The sequence below is a fragment of the Alligator mississippiensis genome, chromosome 3, assembly GCF_030867095.1.
Source record: "Alligator mississippiensis isolate rAllMis1 chromosome 3, rAllMis1, whole genome shotgun sequence".
Taxonomy (NCBI): domain Eukaryota; kingdom Metazoa; phylum Chordata; order Crocodylia; family Alligatoridae; genus Alligator; species Alligator mississippiensis.
The window spans coordinates 171,407,233-171,425,756 of NC_081826.1; the positions used below are offsets into that span (position 1 = coordinate 171,407,233).

Genomic DNA, 18,524 nt, shown 5'->3' on the forward strand with positions numbered 1-18,524 from the left:
AGGTCTGGGTTTAATTTACAATTGCATATGCCAAAGTAGATGCATTACTGGGTGTTTCAAGAACTTGAGAATGGTGGAATGGGGTTGCACTTAGGCACTTAAGTCCACTGGTTGAGTAGGATCTGGCTTGATATCTTCAGATTTCAGGGGCCAGGCTAGGCACTCTGAACTTTTAAGTGTCTCCCAGTAGACAATGTGGACAGCACGGGAGAGCCATATAGTAGCCACCTTCTCTGGCTAGATTGTTACTAAGCTAGTGGAGCAAGGGAAAGAGCTTCTTGGCTGGTGGCAACAGAACTACTTTCAGGCAAGAGCAAATGAAGTAGCTACAGAAAGTTGTTGCTTGTTGACTGGATCATACAAATGTTGGGCTATAGATTAAGCCAGGTCTTTGCTAGAATTTGTTTAGCGATATTCCTACCTTTTGCATTTTTCTCTGCAATGTCAAAAAGAAACCATCAAGCAAATCTATTTGTGTTCCTTAAGTGATGTACCTGAGTACCCACAGGGCCCAGGAGGCATGCAGTTAATCGCTGAGAGCATACAAGGTGTAATTTAAGAGCAACAGTATTTTATCAGTGTATCTAATAGTGTTCTTATAAAAAAAAATCAACTATCTGTTTAGAAAGTGTAATCATCAGTTAATCTGTTTGTCTTTCTCCTGGCCCAGTTGGTGTACACACAGGAGGGCAGCATGGTGAAGGAGAAGAATAGTAGTAGCCCAGTTTATCTCCTGTTTGCAGCTGTCAGCTTATTTTGGGGAGGAACAAAGTCCCACAAAAGGGAGATTGTTTTCCTTGGCACTTGGGGCAGACGCTTCCTTAAGGAACAAACTGGGATAACATGAAATATCTGCTTGGAAGGTTTGATGCTTTGCAGCACAGCTTCCAGAAGCAACAACTCAGGGTATCACTCACAAGATTCTTGTGTGGAGCTGGAGGTGAAAGGAGAGGGGGAGAAAGAGAAAGGTAGGGAAAGGTGAAGGTCTTTGCTCAATTATGTATGTCCAAAGTTCCTGGGGAGGATGTGGTGGTGAGGGGGAGTTTATAGTATATTCCTTGCTGCTCATTATAAAACGGGGTTTTGTTTGAAGCTGTCTTAAATGGTATGTTCTTAGTCCCTTTGCCAAAGGGTGTCTGTTTTCTTTTCCCATATGTATCTTTTAAGTGAAACATTGAGAATGAATGATTACTGATGTGTAGAACAGTTTTCACATGTGCAGTGCTATTTCAGTGCACAATCAGCAAGGGACTTGCCAAAACTCTCTCAGATAGAACTAACATTAAACCACAACCACAAAGTCCGGAACGTGGACCATTTTGCTCAGTGTGAGTGCAGCTTTGGCATCATAGAACACTTGCTGTAACAGGGATTCATTTTTGTTGCGTGTCATGGAGCAGATATAAGTCATTCAAAAATCTTGCACAGATATACAGTCCATGTTATGAGTCTGAAATGTGCCACCTGATTCGTAAAAGCTAACATTTTCAAACCATCTCTTGACCGACTGTTTTGCCTGCAAAGATGTAGGGAAAGAGACAGCCAGGAGACAAATTGTGTATTGGTACTTTTATACTGTTTTCCCTGTAAACCATGGAAAAGATGTGCTTCAAGCCCTTTTGGAATTCTGCATCTGCTGTCAGGGAGAGGAACTAGAGGGCCTGGTTTGAATGTTTTTAAAATGGAGCCCAATTCCTGTTCTGCTTAGGGCCTCTACACACCTCTCACATCACATGCTTTTGGTGAGCAGATGAAATACAACCCTCACATGACACCAGCCACATTTGAACAGAGGAACTTCATCATCACAGCCCATGTTCTTCTACTGCTTGAAGTAGAAGACTGTTAGCTGGATGAACCTCTCAAGTTGACTAGTTCCTTATGAAAGATATACAGTAGGGCTGTGCGAAGCTTCAGTAGCCAGTTCAATTCAGTGGAGATTCGGCCTGATTTGGTGGCCAAATCTCCAAATCCAAATCGAATCAGGAGACCCATTAAAAGGTCGGAATCAATTTGGAAGCCTTCAAATCAATTCAGAGATATTCGGCGCCAATTCGAAGATGTGGCCATAGACTATACAGGCAGTAGTCCTTGACCACACTGGACACAGCTGCCTCCAGCTGGGAAGTCTGTTGTGGTGGGTGGAGGGGGGAGGGAAGCGGTGTGAGAGCTGGCAGATCAATGCCCCCATGGCGAGGGAAGGATTGGGGCTGGAGCTGGGACAAGCTACCCAGCCAGGGCAGGAGGGTGTGGGACTTGGGGAAGAGAGCTCCTGCCACTGTGCACCACCGCACACCACTGGTCTGGGAGCTGCTCTTCTGGTGGCTCCTCCAGCAGCTCTCACTGCCAGTCCAGGAGGGCTTGGAAGCAGACGTGTGCCCACGGATCTGTGCAGGGTGGATTGGGCCGGGCTGCACTCCGGATGGGTGGCAGAAGGCACTGGGAATGGGGGCTATGCCCTCCTGCTGCTCGCCCAACCTCCCCGTGCCTCCTGGACAAGCTGTGGCTTGTGGAATTTTAGGGTGGCTGCAGCCCCCACATAGACCCCACTCCACTGCGCTCTGCAGGGCAGGTGGAGCCAGGGCTGTGCTCTGGACTGTGACTGGGTCTAGCTGCCTGGAGTGCAGCCTGGGTTCCACCCGCCCCATGGAGTGCAGCCCAGCAGCGGGCAGCTGGGGCTAACATCCTGAAGCCCAGCCCAGCCCACCCCACACAGATCTGGCAGCATATACCTGCATCCATGCCCTCCTGAACCAGTGGTGAGAGCCTTTGAAGGAGCCACCGGAAGAGCAGCTCCCGAATCAGCAGCACACAGCGGTGGGAGCCCCTTGCCCAAGTCCCGGACCCCCCCTGCCCTGGCTGGGTAACTTGTCCCAGCCCCAGTCCCTCCCTCACTGTGGGGGCATTCATCTGCCCTCCCTCATGCCCCTTTCCTCCCCCTCTGCCCACCACAACAGACTTACCAGCTGGAGGCAGCTGTGTCCAGTGTCGTCAAGGACTGCTGCCTGTATAGTCTATGGCCGAATCTTCAAATTGGCGCTGAATCACCGGATCCAAATCGGGCCAGTGATTCGAATCATTGAATCAAATCACTGTCCCTCCGAATTGGCTGAATCTGAAGCAAATACTAGCTGCTTCGCACAGGCCTAATATGCAACATACTTTTCCACTGTAATATGACCTGAGCTACTATTTAAAGGGTGCATCTGCACAAGATGCTAAATGCACAGTAGCCTAATACTACTATGCAATAGTGTGTCATGTCAAAAACAGTGTTAATATGCTACTGAGCAGTAGTATTAGACTACTGTGCAGTAGCGTCACTAAAAAGGAGTGCACTGGCAGTAATGCACAGTAGCACCAGTTACTGTGCATTGATTTAGTACTTGGTAATACAAGTACTAAATTTAATGTGCAGTAAGTACAGTGCATTAATGAATGTGTAGACACACGCAAACTAAAGGATGGTTTCATTAGCTGGTATGCTGTTGTCCTCCAATGTATGATTTCCTGATCTTTCAGAAATGAAGTATCTTTTAGATGGATGTGTAGACTGAATTGGTGACAGAGACTTCTCAATTTTTTCTTTGTTGTCACATGGAGTCACAGTTTGGAAAAGGCTGAGGGACACTGAAGTAGTGAAAGGGTCATGACAAGATGTCACTTGCTTGATCATTGTATTATGTAATTATGTAATATTATGTTATGGTCAGAATCAGGTATGGATGCAGACCCAGGCACAGGAGTAAAATAACGCTGCAAAATGGTGTTAGTGTCTAGTTTAGGACTGAATCTACAGAACACTGGAAAGAAGAAAATAACTTTTACAAATTTGAGAGCAAAAAAAATATCACTTCTTTTTGTATCTTGACAACTCCAGTTTTGGAGTTCTTAAAATGCCTCTTGGGACAACCTGTTTTAGGTCATTGAAGTTAGCAGTAGCCTTTTGGATTGGGTCCTTTTCAGAGCAAGCAAAAATCCACAAGCAACAGGAGAGCACAGAGAGATGAAAGAAGATACTATTTACTTATCTTCCATGTTTATTTAATGTGTCTTCTGTTACTTGGGCATCTGAGTACCTACACTGTACTTCACCTTTCTTTCCTCTAGTGAATTGTTTTTGGAAGCCCAAGATGGCACCAAAGGAGCCCAGTCTGAGTAACTGAAATGTTTGAGAGCTGTTTATATAAACTGGTACATTATTGGGGCAAAATCAGGACCTCTGGGCCTCTGAAATCCACATTAACAGAAATAATCTTTCTGTCGCTCCCCTTCTCACACAGCATTGAGTGCACAGCATTGAGCCCTGGCTGGGCTCACCGCTGAATCAAGGCCAATTCACTCATCCACAAGTACTATTTTTCAGCAAGTAGCAGCTAGCTCAAAAATTCCACTGCTCTCTTTTGTTTTTCTGCCTTTTAATAACCATAGCTCAACAATCTAATCTAGTGTCTTTGTGCTTCCGCTGCCCTCAGTATCTCCATTTATATTTAGATAATGATCTCCTCCTGTGGAATTTATTGGTTTTCAAAAAGTTCCAATGGTTTAAATAAATATTTTCTCTACTGCAAAGTGCCAGGAAAGGAAGTATTAAACTTGAGCTCTTTGCCTCCCTTCCCTCCATAATCCTAAATCTGACAAATACTATTGTCACAAAACCAAGTTAGTGAGAAAAAGTAATTTGCTGAGTCAAAGACCTAAGTCTAATCAATATGAGTGATTGGGGAGAATTGACTACATTCCACAGTTGAGTTACTCCCAGCGGTCTGTAGTAGGATCAAAATATTATGCCAAATTTCCATCCCACTTTTGTTAATACCTGGAGTAACCCCAGGAACTGGTTTTGATGTCCATGGAAGTACTCCAGATTTACCGCACTGTAATTGAAATTAGAATCTTCTTCACTGCATTTAGACAAATGCTGGAACTCAAGTGTTAAATTTCCCTCCCCTGACTTGGCTGAAACAGCAGTTGGTTAATGTTTGCTTACATTAAAGCTGTGAGCTCAGCTGCTCAGTTGTACCTATGCAGTGGGACTGGCCAAATCCTGACTCCCTACTCAATACTGACGTGGTCAGGCAAACTCCCACAGAGTAAGAAATGCAGGATAATAACTAATAACTATCTCATATGGTAGGAAAAGATGCATTTAACACTCCAGTGATAGAAGTCAAAATGATCTATTTGGTAGGAGGGAGTAGGGCTACTTCGTGCAGTTGGAAAATGGAATTCAGATTATTTCAATTGTCCTAGCATACAGTTCTGTGAATACATTGTTGGCACAGAAACAGATGGAGGAATATCAGTGTGTTAAAACTGTGATGAACTTGACATGGCCATAGTCCTTTTAATAACCATCAAAAGCAAATTGAATTTGTAAAGGCGTCAGGCATCCACAATCGCAAGCAAAATTCAGATTACTTATGAAAATCCAACAGTTATGCGTAACACAGCATTTGCACATTCGTGTGGCCTGATTCTTCACTGTCTAACCCATTTTACAGTATAATGTATTTATACCTCCCACCAACTTATATAAAATCACCTTGCACCAGTGGTAGTGTTTTGCACCCATTTTGCACTTATCACTGGGCATGCAGAGTGCAAGACAACTGAGAGTCCAGGTCCTTTGCCTTTGTTGATTTGATTTATTAAGCTTAGGTTAGGCAATTAATAATGGAACGTGTATTCCTTCATTTGTCTGGAGTTTACAGTTACAATTGTATGTCACTCAGTCCCTGGGGAGCTGGAACTAATTACTCTTTGTTATGGAACACGCCTGATCCAGACCGTGGAATACAGTGCCCTTAAGAACTCCCCTTTATGCAGAGAAGCAAATCTATGATGACAAGACTCAGTACTATTGTGTATCTTAACAAGTTTGTACAGATATTTTTAAAGCACATTCCTTTGAATTTTTAAGCATGATGTTAGCATCATCCTTCTTGCACTTAGGTAATGCTCCAAAGACTGAAAGGTGATCCCCCTTATTAACAAGTGGCTAATTGATGTTCCTGTCATCTTCTGATATATTACATTCACTTGTTGCCTGGGGAGATAATTAATTTGGATTATTTGAAATAACCAAGGCTGTCCTCAAAGGCTGTTGGATGGTTGCGTCAGTTTTTATCCATTTATTATTAAGGCAGTTTTGTACAGTGTCATTTGCTCTGGATCTTAGCATTGTGATGTCAGAAATCATGTGCCTTTAAATTAATAATTGAATCAGCAGGAAAACAAAACACTTGTTTCTAGAAAGAGAGCACTAGTGATTTGACAGAGATGGTGTAACCAGTTCTGTGCTGCCTACTTTAGCATGTAAGACATGGGGGGGATCATATCAGAAATGGCAGCTGCAGTCACAAGCTATGGGCAGCAGACCTTAGACCAGCCTGCTTTAAGTTATATTAGTGTTTTGGCCTCCACCAAATCTGGGATTGGGGAAGCAAACAGGTGATGTGTGGCCACTTTCCCTCCTCCACCTCATCCTCAGTGGAGCTGAGCATAAACACAGTGAGGATTGAGCAACAGAAACAGGTACAAGATAGGTAGGCACAAGGAGAATTTACCACCTAAAAGGAATCAAAGGAGCTTTGTCCTGTAAATCTGACAAGATCCACCTCATTCCCAAACCCACATCCAATTACTTGAGTTTGCAATTGTTTTGTGAACAGCAGGGTAAACAATTTTGGCTTGATAAATTTAGTGACAAGTCAGCAAAGGTGCAAAACAAAATATCCTGCATCACATTGGTGGCTCTGTTTCTCCATGATTTAGTGCAGTCAGATTTTGTTAATCTCTACAGATTTGGTTAATATGTACAGACTTTTTTTACCCACAGTCTGGGTTTCACTGTGTATTGCTGAGTCATTAATCTGAAATATTGTATTGTTTTCATTTGAAAAGCAGTAGACTTTGGCAAATGTTTTGTATTAACCCAGTAGTCTAACTGAGGGTGATAAGCGGGGCACCAGCTCCCGGTGCCAGTTTAGAGAGGGCACCAAAATGGCCACCTCCCGCCAGGAGTCTTTCCCATGACATATACAGCTCTGCACTGGCAGGTCATAGGAGTTGGGCTGGTGTAGCCTCACACCCAGCAGTGTATCGGTGGGGAGGGGACTGGGGAAAGGCTGGCAGGGATGATGCCCCCCCTTCCCAGGAGGCTTTGCCATCAGAGGCACAGTCCTGTATCTTGTGGGGAGCACAAAACGGGGCTTCAGAAGGGGCCCCAAGGAGCCTGCATCACTGCCTGTTTCTCAGCTGCAGGAGCCTGAGCCCACACTGCAGTGGGAACAGTTGCAGCAGTAGCATCTGCTGGCCAAGGACAGCCCCCTCGGTTTAACTCCGCCCTCTACTCCCCACTCTTCAATACCAGGGGTGGGCAAAATATGGCCCGTGTGCTACCAGGCTTTTTCTTCCAGCCTGTGGGCAGATGCCTACCAATTCACTGTATCCAGCCCAGCCCCCAGGCTGCCCCTTCTGTGCTTGCATGGGGGTGAGCCCTGCTCACTCCCGCAGGGCCAGCATGCACTGTGCTCCCACCCTCGCCTGTGGGACGGCCCTGAGCTCAGCTTTGCAGGTAGGGAAGTGGTGGGAGTGGGTGGGGGAAAGGCAGTGGGGGGTAGTGGCAGTGGGTGTGCAAGGAGCAGCAGCAGGTGGGGGCAGGGGAAGGGTGGCCGTGGTGGTGGGTGGGCGAAGAGGGGGTAGCAGGGGGCAGTGGGTGGGAATGCAGCAGCAGCTGGGCAAGAGTGTGGGCCTGTGCTGGTGTGCTGGGGCCAGGGCTGGCCCAGGGTGGGGCAGCAGGAGTGTGGAGCCTGGGCTGGTGAGGGTACAGGGTCCTCCTGGCTCCATTGCACAGGGCTCCCTGTGCTCATGTGCAGTTCCCAGGTTCATCGGTCAACCCACGCACCTCTGCGGGAAGCCCTGCATGATGCAGCCTGTGTCCTGGCCCTACACATGTGCTCTCCCATGCAGAGACAGGGGAGCACAAGTCCAGGGCTGCCTACTCCCCTGTCTTGAGGCACAATGTGCCCCACTTCATGGCTGGCTGAGGGGCAGTGTACCTCAGCTTGGGAGCTCCACTGTCTCCATGTGCCTCAGTGAGGAGGCACTCCTCAGCAAAATCCCTGCACTGAGGCACACAAATATAGGGGAGCACCAGCCCTGTGCTGCTTGCTTCCCCATCTCTACATGCTGCTCCCTGGCTGGTTGAGATGCAGATGCCACAACGCAGGGGCTGCCTGCCAGCTATCCCAATGTTGAAGCACCTTGTGCCCCAGCCAGCTCCCCACCCCAGCACATAGAGTGGCTGGGAGCCAGGAGGAACTGGGCACAGCCCGCAACAGAGCACACGCAGGGATGTGTGCTGCAGGACAAAGTACACGCCCCTGCTCATCTGGATGCAGCCTGTGAGTCGAGATGGATCGTGCAGCATCCTGTACAGCGTGAATCAAATGTAAATGCTTCTATCTTTCCTGGAAACTCCACAGGTCTTATCCTCCTGATGACTTGCTACTGAATGAGGCATGTCAATATGACCTCAGTCCGGGGGGAGCTAGCCTGCTCCTCTCTGTCCGTTTCTCCGCAGTATGAAATGTGCCTTCACAGATTTCCTGTGGAGCATCTATATTTTCCCCTTCTGTTCAGTGGAACAATTTAACTGTCTCCCTTCCACAAGCCTGAAACGTGCTTTTAGGAACCCAAGACTAAAAAGTACTTTTCAAGCCACTGAGCGTTTGCAGGTGAACATTTATCCCGAGTCTTAAGAACAGTCCACTCTGACCCCTCATGCACCACAGCCACAAAGTGCATAAAGGAAACTAAACTAAAACGCCCTATAATAGGGGTTCTCAATCCACGGTCTGCAGCCCAGTGACACACCGCAACAGATCAGCTGCTGGTCCAAAGCATGGTCGGCTTCCGGACTGGAAGTGGCTGCAGACTGGCAAACCGCAGCCCCCCAGAGCTGGGCAGAGAGGCTGTGGGTCCTTCTGCAGGGCCCACGACAGCACAGGGTTTGGCCCACCCCCCTGCCTGTGGTGTGGGGGTGTCCTTACCTGTCTTCTGGCTGGAAATTGGCTGTGATGCGGTTTGCCAGGCCACAGCATAAAAACTGTGGGAACCGCTGCCTTATAATATGCCACGGAGAAAAAGCAAGGGTGCTAAGGACATCACCAATGCTCTGCCATTGCAGTGGCAGAAAAGTTAGGTTCATATATGCTCAGAGGATCCTAGGAAGATGATCATTCTTGTGGGGCTGACTTCAGCTTTCTGGGTTTGTATTTATTTGCGTGCTTCTCTGTTTCTTTGTAGTGGGACATGTATCCCTTAGCCTCAGAGTATGTGTATACTATCTTCAGGACAGAAAGAAAAAGTATTTCTTCCGTATCTTGGCAAATCCAGTCTTGGAGTTCCTAAAACACCTCTTGGGACAACCTGCCTTGGGTCATTGACGTTAACAGTAGCCTTTTGGATTAGGTCCTTTTCAGAGTAAGCAAAAAGCCACAGGCAACAGGAGAGCAGAGAGGAGGAAAAAGTACTTTAGAGAGGTACTTTAGCTAGCTGAGCACTGATAGCAGTAAAGATGCGGTGGCAAGTAGATTGGGTGTACCTATACATGCTGCAGTCACCCCTTTATCTGCAGAGACCCTCAGAATGGCTCACTTTACACATCTCTAACCTGGAATAATGTGCTGGATGATAACAGGTTTGAGCATTATTTTTAAAAGGTGACAAATCTTTCAAATGAATTTAGCCATAAGCTGATATAACAATTTCTATTTTTTGTCTCTTCTGATAAATATTTTCGGGGTGGGGAAAAAGTGAATTTTTCAGGGTATGTTTTGGTTTAGCTGGGGTCACCAAAGCCACTGTTGTCAACTCAACACAGTGAGACAGGCCTCTAGAAATCATGAACCTGCTTTAAAACAGCAATGTTCTAAAAACAAACAATATAGTTAGGTTCTGTTTTCCTTGCTGCCTGCTTTTTGAGCCTTAGGTACCCTGGGGTCATATTTTGAGGTGTTTCTATGCAACTGTAAGAACTATGAACTTTCTTTTTTTATTTTTGAATGCAAGCTGAGATTCTCAATTAGTGACATGATTTTAGGATCTGGAGTTTAAAGGGAAACACCCAATGTTGTGAGATTTGCAATTAAAATAGAGAGATGGCAACACTATCTCATGTACATGGATCCGGGTTTTCCATTTCCTATGGAAAAATGGGAGAAAATCGTGGATTTTCCCTTTTAGACATAGACATAGACATTAGGGCTGGAAGGGACCTCGGAAGGGACCTGGGAGGCTTGGACAGTAAAGAAGTTCTTCCTTACGTCCAGCCTGAAATGGTCATGGAGGAGGATCGAGGAAAAAACCACATGTGCCCCCAACCTCTTTAGCCCCGCTCCCAAATCCCTGTAGCTCTTCATGACCTGGCTGGGATTGCTCCGAGCCACGTCATTTGTGCCCACATGGATAAGGAGCATAGGGTAGTGGTCAGTGGGCTGGAGGAGCTAAGGGATCTTCTCCGCGATCTTCTCTCTTTACCTGAAAAAAACCATGAATTTTTCATTTTAATAGAGAAACACATGTATTTTGTTCTTTTGCAAGGAGCTCTCTGCATGCTGGCAGAGTTCCAGCCTTCAAGGGGCTGGGGGCAACAGGAGGAGGGCAGTCAGCCAGGGGGTACAGGCAGTCCAGAGAGCAGCTCCCACAGGTAAGTCTAGGGCAGGGGGGAATTGAGGCCCCCCTAAGGAGGGAGGGAGTTGGGCAGGGCTGGAGCTGGGGATGCTGCCCAGCTGGGGAGTGCATGGGGCTGGGGCTGGAATGTATGGCTGCAGGGCCCTAGTGGGGAGTGGGGCAGCGCCACGGTCGGCTCGTCCAGGCAGCGGGGGATGGGAGTGGTTCCTTGCCACTGTGTGCACTCCCGAGGACCAAGGTAACCCATGCCCCCAAAATCTCCCATGGAAATGCAAACAGTTATGGGGAACCAGCCCCATCCCCCCCCCGCCCCCAAGCCTGCAGCAGGCAGCCTGCACCCCTCCCCCCCATGGGCTCTGCTCTGGCCATACTGCCTATGGGGGAGGGGGAGCCTATCTCCATGCTCCACTCCGCTGCAGCAGCTGGCCCAGCAGGGCCCAGGTGGCTGTGGCTTGGGAGTGAGAGGCCTGGACCAGCATCCTGGTGAGTGAAGGGGGCATGAGGAGGTCTGATTTTCCACGATAACCCCAAAATCAAGTACCAAAATTTTTAGGTATTTATAATTCATTTTATTCTAGTGATTGAGGCATTGGTAGGTTTCTAAATTGCTTTAAAATAGTACATATATCAATAAAACATTGTGTTCAGTTGATACCTATATACATAGTGGTGTTTCATTTTAATCGCAGATTTTGGGTTTTTATCAGAGCATTTGCTATTTTTAATCAGAGAAAACCAGGATCCATGCTCATGTAATACATAGCTCTCTCTCTAAAGTTTCAGGGCTAGATTCTCTGGTTCTATCAAACTTCAGAGGTGACAACAAAGAGAATTTATGTAAGCTTGCTACTCAGGCAAAAAGACATGGCAGTGTGGCAGGATTCCAGCTGTAGGAGAGGACAGCAGTGCCTGGTTACCGCCAATACTGCCTCCTTGTCAATCCAGGGAATGTTTCTTCACTGGCTCCTACTGTATGCACCACATCCCAGAAATTAGGCAGTATAGCACAGTGGTGAGCTCACCCCCTGCAAAAGCATCAGGCTCACTGTCTCAGGTACACTTTTTGGCACTTGCTTGGGCTGCTCTAAGGCAACTAAGTAACCAGATTTCTGGGCTTTGGTACACAAAACAGGAACATGCTGACAGAGCTCTTGGGCTTGGCACAAAGGCAATGAAAGGCAAGCCCTTAGAAACAGAGAGGGAGGATTTTGCATTTGTGCTTTGCTGTTTTCAGCCTCTTGTTTGAGTTGTTTATCAAGAAGACATATTTTGTACCATGAAATATTTTAAAAGGAATACATTTTCTTGTATAAATGCCTTTGTATTTTTTCCTGTCTCAGTGAATTTTTTGGTAAAAAAAATGTTTAAAAACTCTTTAAAAGTAAAAAAGCAAGAAAGAAAAATTAAACAAGAAAACACTTCTCTTCTTGGGAATAATTTATATTATACAGTGCTGATTTCTTCTTGCCAGTTCCTGCGTGATGCAAGTATTATGGCAGCTGTAAACTGCTTTATAAAGGGGTGGGCAGTCAGGAAGACTTTAGTGTAGCTCAATTTTAGGATATGGGATTGCCATAAAGGCTCTAATTAGCACTGTGCAGAAACATTGATGACAAAAATTCAAGTACAGGTGAGTAGTCTCCTGGTGCTGAGTTTCATTCCAAACCTAAAGCTTGGGCCAGGTGTGTTTGAACATAGATCAAGTTTCAGGTGAGCCTTGGGCTAAGTTTCAAGTGAACCTGATTAGCCTTTACAAACCAGGAGGCAGGGAGGCGGGTTAACTTACCTTTTTGAATCTGATGAAACCCAGGAATCTTAAAAAATTTAAGGAAGGCGCACAATAGTGAATACAAGAGGGAGTTCACACCAACACCTTTTTCAGTGGTGGTACTCAGTTTATTTTAGATGGCAGAGACCATAGCTTGGTATAGCTTCTCATATGCTCATTTAAGGATGCAGACAGAAGTGACAATTTTCACCTGACTGGCTACAGAAAATGGTCTATAGCTGTGACCAAACACAAGTGCACAATTGCACACCACTTAAAAATGACTCATCAGGCAAAAATATGACCTCTCATTGCATGAAGGGTCAAATGAAGACATTTTAAAACACAGCATGAACGCCGTATGCCCTCAGAGGCTGTGGGGTGGTGCTGTTGGTGGCAGGAGCATGGTGGCAGCAAGCAGAGAGCTCCTGCAGGCAGCCGCAGCGCTGTCGGTGGCGGGGGTGGTGAGCGCCAACCAGCAATTGGCAACCACCCGCAGACGCCGCGGCAGTGTAAGTGGTGGGGGTGGCAAGTACTGACCGCCCGCAGGCATCGTTGGCCTCTTTCTCAGGGGGTGTACCGCCACACTCATGGGGTGCACGCGCGCCCACATGCACCCCTTACACGGTGCCAATGAAACAGAGCATCTTCTGTCTGCATTGCCTGCCAGCCTCGAGTTGCTTTCAGAATGGGAGGGGGAAAAAGGAGTAGAGACAGTTTTGTCTGGGCTTTTTTCAGCCCCTGCTGGAGGGTAGGGTGGATATATTAGGGCCCCTTGGAGGTGGCAGTGGGGGGGTCTCTAATTCACCCACCCTACCCTCCAGCTCCAGACTCCTAGAATGAGCTACCTGTGCTCCTTTTCCCCCCTCCCATTCTGAAACAGGGACAGGCTGGGAGAGAGGAGAGACCATTGCTAGGGGAAACCGGCTGTCGGTTGGCAGACAGCAGCTAGATTCCCCTCCCCCTGGAACAAACAGTGAATTTCTGTTTGGTGGGGGGGTGGGTGTTGTAACTCAGAACACTTTCTGCAAAGCGCTCTCAGCTACAGGGGGGATCTGCACTTCTGTCTGCATCCTTTTTAGGGCCTGACAAGTAACTGGAAGTCCTCTGTTTTTGTTGAATACTAAGGGCAGCTAAAGAAACATTGCACCTCACAAGATCAAGTTTATATGCAGGGGATTTTGAAGTATCTGTCAGTGCTGTGTACTGGCAGTGCATCTTGCTGTTCCCGTAAACATTGCTACTGCTGCAGCTCTGGAGTCTCCTACCAAAAAGCATTCCTATTCATTATACTCCTGGAGACTCTGGAACTGTTAACCACATGGCTCTACCAGCTGTACTAGGTCTTTCTGTAAAATAATAGCTTTAAAACGTGCCTAGAATTCAGATGAAGGTAAAAAGTGAATGAAAGAGTCTTTGTTTCTGTTGTCTCTGTTCCTCCTCTGATTCTTCCATCTTTATGGAGGGTGGCACTGTGAAGAAGGTCAGTGGAAAACTATCCAATTATGTGTGAAGGGCTTAATCTCAAATAGCATGTGGAACAGCAGTGCCACTGCTGGAAAACATTTGTATTCACGAGGTGGTACACTTTGCAATCAGACTCAAAAAGCAGTGATCTAAGCTAAAGCCATTATTCTGGGAAGGTAAAAAGATTAATATGACAGCCCTGCCTTTCTCTGTTCACAGGTGTTCCCTTTCCAAAGAACTTCCTTCAGATCTGCAAGAAGATCCTGTGCAGGCTTTTCCGGGTATTCGTTCACGTCTACATTCATCATTTTGACCGCATCATCATCATGGGTGCTGAGGCCCATGTCAATACTTGTTACAAGCACTTTTATTACTTTGTAACAGAGCTCAACCTCATAGACCGCAAGGAGCTTGAACCTTTGGTAAGTAGCTGCAATAACAGTACAATCCAGTGCGGGGGGAAGTTCCCACTCTCCTTTCTAACAACCTTTTCCAAACTTGTCACAGTGGATTCTACTAGGGAAGAAGAGGCCATGTTTGAGGGTAGAGCATTTAAAGAGATTAACTGTCTCGGTAAATAGGCCAGTTCCCTCTGTTGTATGGTTCAAAAGAAGAAAGTAGAAAGAATAGAATTCAAAGCATTTTAGATGGAAAAATACAGGGTGGGAAACACTGACGCTAAAAATAGCAGCCTATTTTTCTTCTGCTCATTTCTGTGATATGTATATATTACTAAATAATCAGTATTTTTACTAGTTTGTTTTTTCTACTGCTGATTAGCAGCAGCATTGTACCCAGAGGAAGAAGCATTCTGTCTAATTGGAGTGACTTAAATCCAAGCCTACCATCATCTTCTTTTTAATAATTAAATACTGAGTGTCCTAGATCCAGACTTCTCTTTCACTGAGACAGAAGTTCAGACAGCTCACAGCACAATACCAGATATTTCCCCTGGCCGAGGTTCCTGGGTACTACAGAGATCAAAGCTTCAAAAATGGAAACATTTTGCCATTGCCTGCAAATGCAACTAAAAAAAGATTTTATAAAAGCAATCAAGTTTTGGCAGGGAAAAGACAGTTCAGAAAGTGGTTCTCCATGCAAACTTTAGCAGTGGGCACCTTGCCAGTTTGAGAATGGATCAGGGCTACATGTTATGCACAAGTTAGAACTTGGAAAACTCTGTATCCAGTAAGTTTCTGATGAACTGTTAGTTAGCATTATTCAGACCTTTTTTCTTTAAGTTGCACTATAGAATGGTTAAATATACATTACATGAAGTGAACTGTACAAATAACTTGAAATGAAATATGTCTGTGCATAAATAAATAGTAGATGCTTGCATTTGTGTGTGTGCATGTGCAGAAATTAGAAGCCACTGGGGGTGAACAAGACTTGTGGGCGGGTGAGAGCAGGAAATGCTTTTGGAGCAGGAAATGCAGAAGGAAGGAAAGCAGAAAGTGTTTTGCAGGAGATCAAAGGAAGAAACAACCATGTAAGAAAGTCCTTTTAGAGGTATTAATTAATAATCTATAGCATCCCTGCAATTTTACAGATAGGTAAACGGAACTGGCAGGACAAAGTGGCCTTAAGAGGTAGGAAATAGTCCTTAGGCAATGCCTCCACAGAACAGCCCTTCCCTGCCACTCACAAGAACTTAAAGCAGCTCTCCCCCTACCCCTATCCCAGTACCCAGCATTGCAGATGTGTTAGAGCCAAGATGTGTGGGAGGTAAGACCAGAGGCAGGGAAGGAAAATGCTTGGATCACTCATTGCTCTGCAGAGCATAAGTTCGAGCATCACTGAGGCCCTTGCTGATCTCAGCATTACTGAGAGAGCAGAAATGGCCTAAAGCCATTTTCAGCTGTTAACTCCTTGACCCCTGCACTCTGCCTACAGGCAGAGCAGTTCAGGGCCACAGTGATGCAGGCGTGAGCCCAGGTACACAGAGTGAGTCTGGTATAAAGCCAGGAACATAATCCAGCTGGTGGCATGAAGTCCTCTGGAGACTCAGTTTAGAAGCCTGATGAGACTCAGTAGCACAGAGGGAGTTATTCTATCCCTAACTTGCATTGGGAAAAGCTGTGACAGCAGGCTGATGGAGCCCCACCTGCTTTCACCGCCCAGAACCCAATTCGCAGCTGTCACCCAAGACCAGGAACATGGAAATGCATAAAAACACGCATCTTCTTTTTTATCTTGTGCTGGTCAGAGAGGAGGGAACTGATCGCCATGTGAACAGAGATGTGGCAAATCATCTCAAATGTTAATGCAACAGCCAAGGGTGACCTGTGCCCAACCAAGTTCACCACTGCAGGAAATGAGCCCAAATTATCTCACTAATTAAAAACTGGGCTAAGCTCTGATTAAATAAAGATTCCCTGCACTTCCTGAACCGGAAGTCTATTGATGGATCAAAGTATATTTGAATAAGGGAAATCATTCAGAATGCTGGTATTGGATTTATAATAATACTCTTGATACATACCAGCCTGGAGGCAGGACTTAGGTAATTTAAGGTGAAGTTTATCATTTTAAAATCTGGTGCAGCAATTACAAAAATGAAAGAGCAAATTAGGGTAAGGCAGAGAGTCTTTCCTTTAGGGAGTCACAGGATTTCCTCTTTGAATCCAAGTCTGGGGCTGCATTTATAAACCCTGATTGTCCTGCCACGTTTCCCAGGCCTGATTATTTTGACAAGAGTCCTTTGTGGAGCAGGTTTATAAGGCAGAAGAGAAAGCTGGCTCACTTGTTCAAGCCGTGGGCCAATCCAAGAAGAAATATAAGGACCTGCAGTTAAATTGTAAGGGAAGTTTTTGGAAACTTGTTTTGCAGGTAATATGTAGACAATATAACACTCAGAAGGCTCTTAGGACACATTTGAATGGGGAAGCTCATGAAATAAGTGAAGGTATGAATTGTAAATTCAATTCTGTTTTGTAGCTATTCTGTCCTCACTCCCTCTGGGGATACTCCAACTCCCCACTGAGTGTGCTTTAGCTTAATCTAGGGATGTCAAACACATTTGGCCCAGTGGGCTGAATGAGTGACATGTGTGCTGGTTCCATTGAGCAGGGCTGGTCCAGTGTGGGCACCATAAATGCCCCAGACCAGCTGTACACACCAGAACCAGCTCCCTGCACTGTGTGCAGTGCGCCTCAGCCCTGGCCCTGTACCACATACAGCACGTAGGTCCAGTCTGAGACCCACAGGCAACAGCATAGCAGGCCACATGATAGTGCTGTATCTTTGATACCTTTGCCTTAATCCAATTGCAAACTAAGCTTTAAAAGCCCTAGGACAAGAAATGAATGTGGGATAACTATTCCAGGCTATCTGCAGACAAGCTCTTAGTTATGGTACTGTAAATACTTTAGAATTTTAATTTGATTCTGGGTGGAAATGTTAACAGAGCTCCAGAGAGATTGTAATTTATTGACAAAATGCTGTTATGTAAGGCTTAATCCTTGTCTTCAGTGTAACTAATACTGTTAGTAGTAGATATTGCCCAATAACAATTTAGCACTTTACATCTCTAAAGCAACATAAAAATGCTAATCGATTCATTTACAGCCTCCTGGTTAAAGCCTGGTCTTGGAGCTGGATGACCTGCATTCTACTACTAGTTCTGCTACAGATAGCTTTTTATGGCATGGAGCAAGCCCATTAAAGAGCACTGGGCATGGTTTTTCCCATCTAGAAAGGGGATGTGATCATACTTACTAGCTTTACAGAGGGGTTATGAAGCTAAATACTAAGCATTAATGTTTATAAAACATGTGGGGATCCTCAAATAGTAGGTATTACAAAAGTGCAAGTATCTTTTATCATTTTTGTTGTTGTAGCCCCTCCTTTTCTATAGTGATCTAGAAAATGACACTGCATTTAGAGCAGCCTTCAGTCTCAGGTTAGATCTGTCAGTAGTGTAAAATTGATGTTGTAGCTGTGATGGTCCAGAAATTATGCAAAAGGCAAGGATTTTTTAGGCTGATATATTTTATTTGTAGTTGGGATAAGACAAACTTTCAAATACAATACCTTTTAGATTTGTCAACATTCAAACAATACAGAAGTACACACACAAAAAACAACAACCTTGTGGCCCTTTTTGATGAGGCCTTTGCTTGTAGCTAGTTTGGGTGCACATCAGTATCAAATGGAAACATACATATATAATATAACAGCTCACAACATTATTGAAGGCCACTTTAAATTACCATTTGAGGACCAATATCTTTTTGAGGGCCAAAGCTGCAGACCTCCAGTTTTTTGACCCCTATAGACGTTGGGTATGTTCAGATCCAGTTTTGAGCCTTGTGTTGCATTGTGAATTCATCGTCTTCATGTTAGACCATTTGCAAACCATGCATCCCATCTCCATTTGTAAAAGGTCTGTCATGAAAAGTTGCTGTGTCACTTGGCAACTGTTTTTTAGTTTTATCTGGGCACCTCATCCATCTACCTTGCTTAAGGCCTACAAGCTGTTTCATGTGAGGCCATATAAACCTGGCCAAATAGTTTGTTACAACTTCGGTTAGCATATTTGTCACAAATCTGATTTTCCCACAGCATGTGTGTGAAATGACTCTCTTCT

The 18,524-nt window shown here is 45.5% G+C and overlaps 1 protein-coding gene across 3 annotated transcripts in view; it reads left to right on the top strand.

Moving 5' to 3' along the window:
- Positions 1 to 18,524, top strand: part of MOB3B (MOB kinase activator 3B) — a 180,884-nt gene that overhangs the window by 135,939 nt on the left and 26,421 nt on the right. For all 3 annotated transcript variants that reach the window (XM_059724643.1, XM_006271393.4, XM_059724644.1), the window contains one exon: positions 14,153 to 14,355. In XM_059724643.1, coding sequence (XP_059580626.1) covers positions 14,153 to 14,355 — 203 coding nt within the window. The remainder of the gene's footprint in view (positions 1 to 14,152; positions 14,356 to 18,524) is intronic.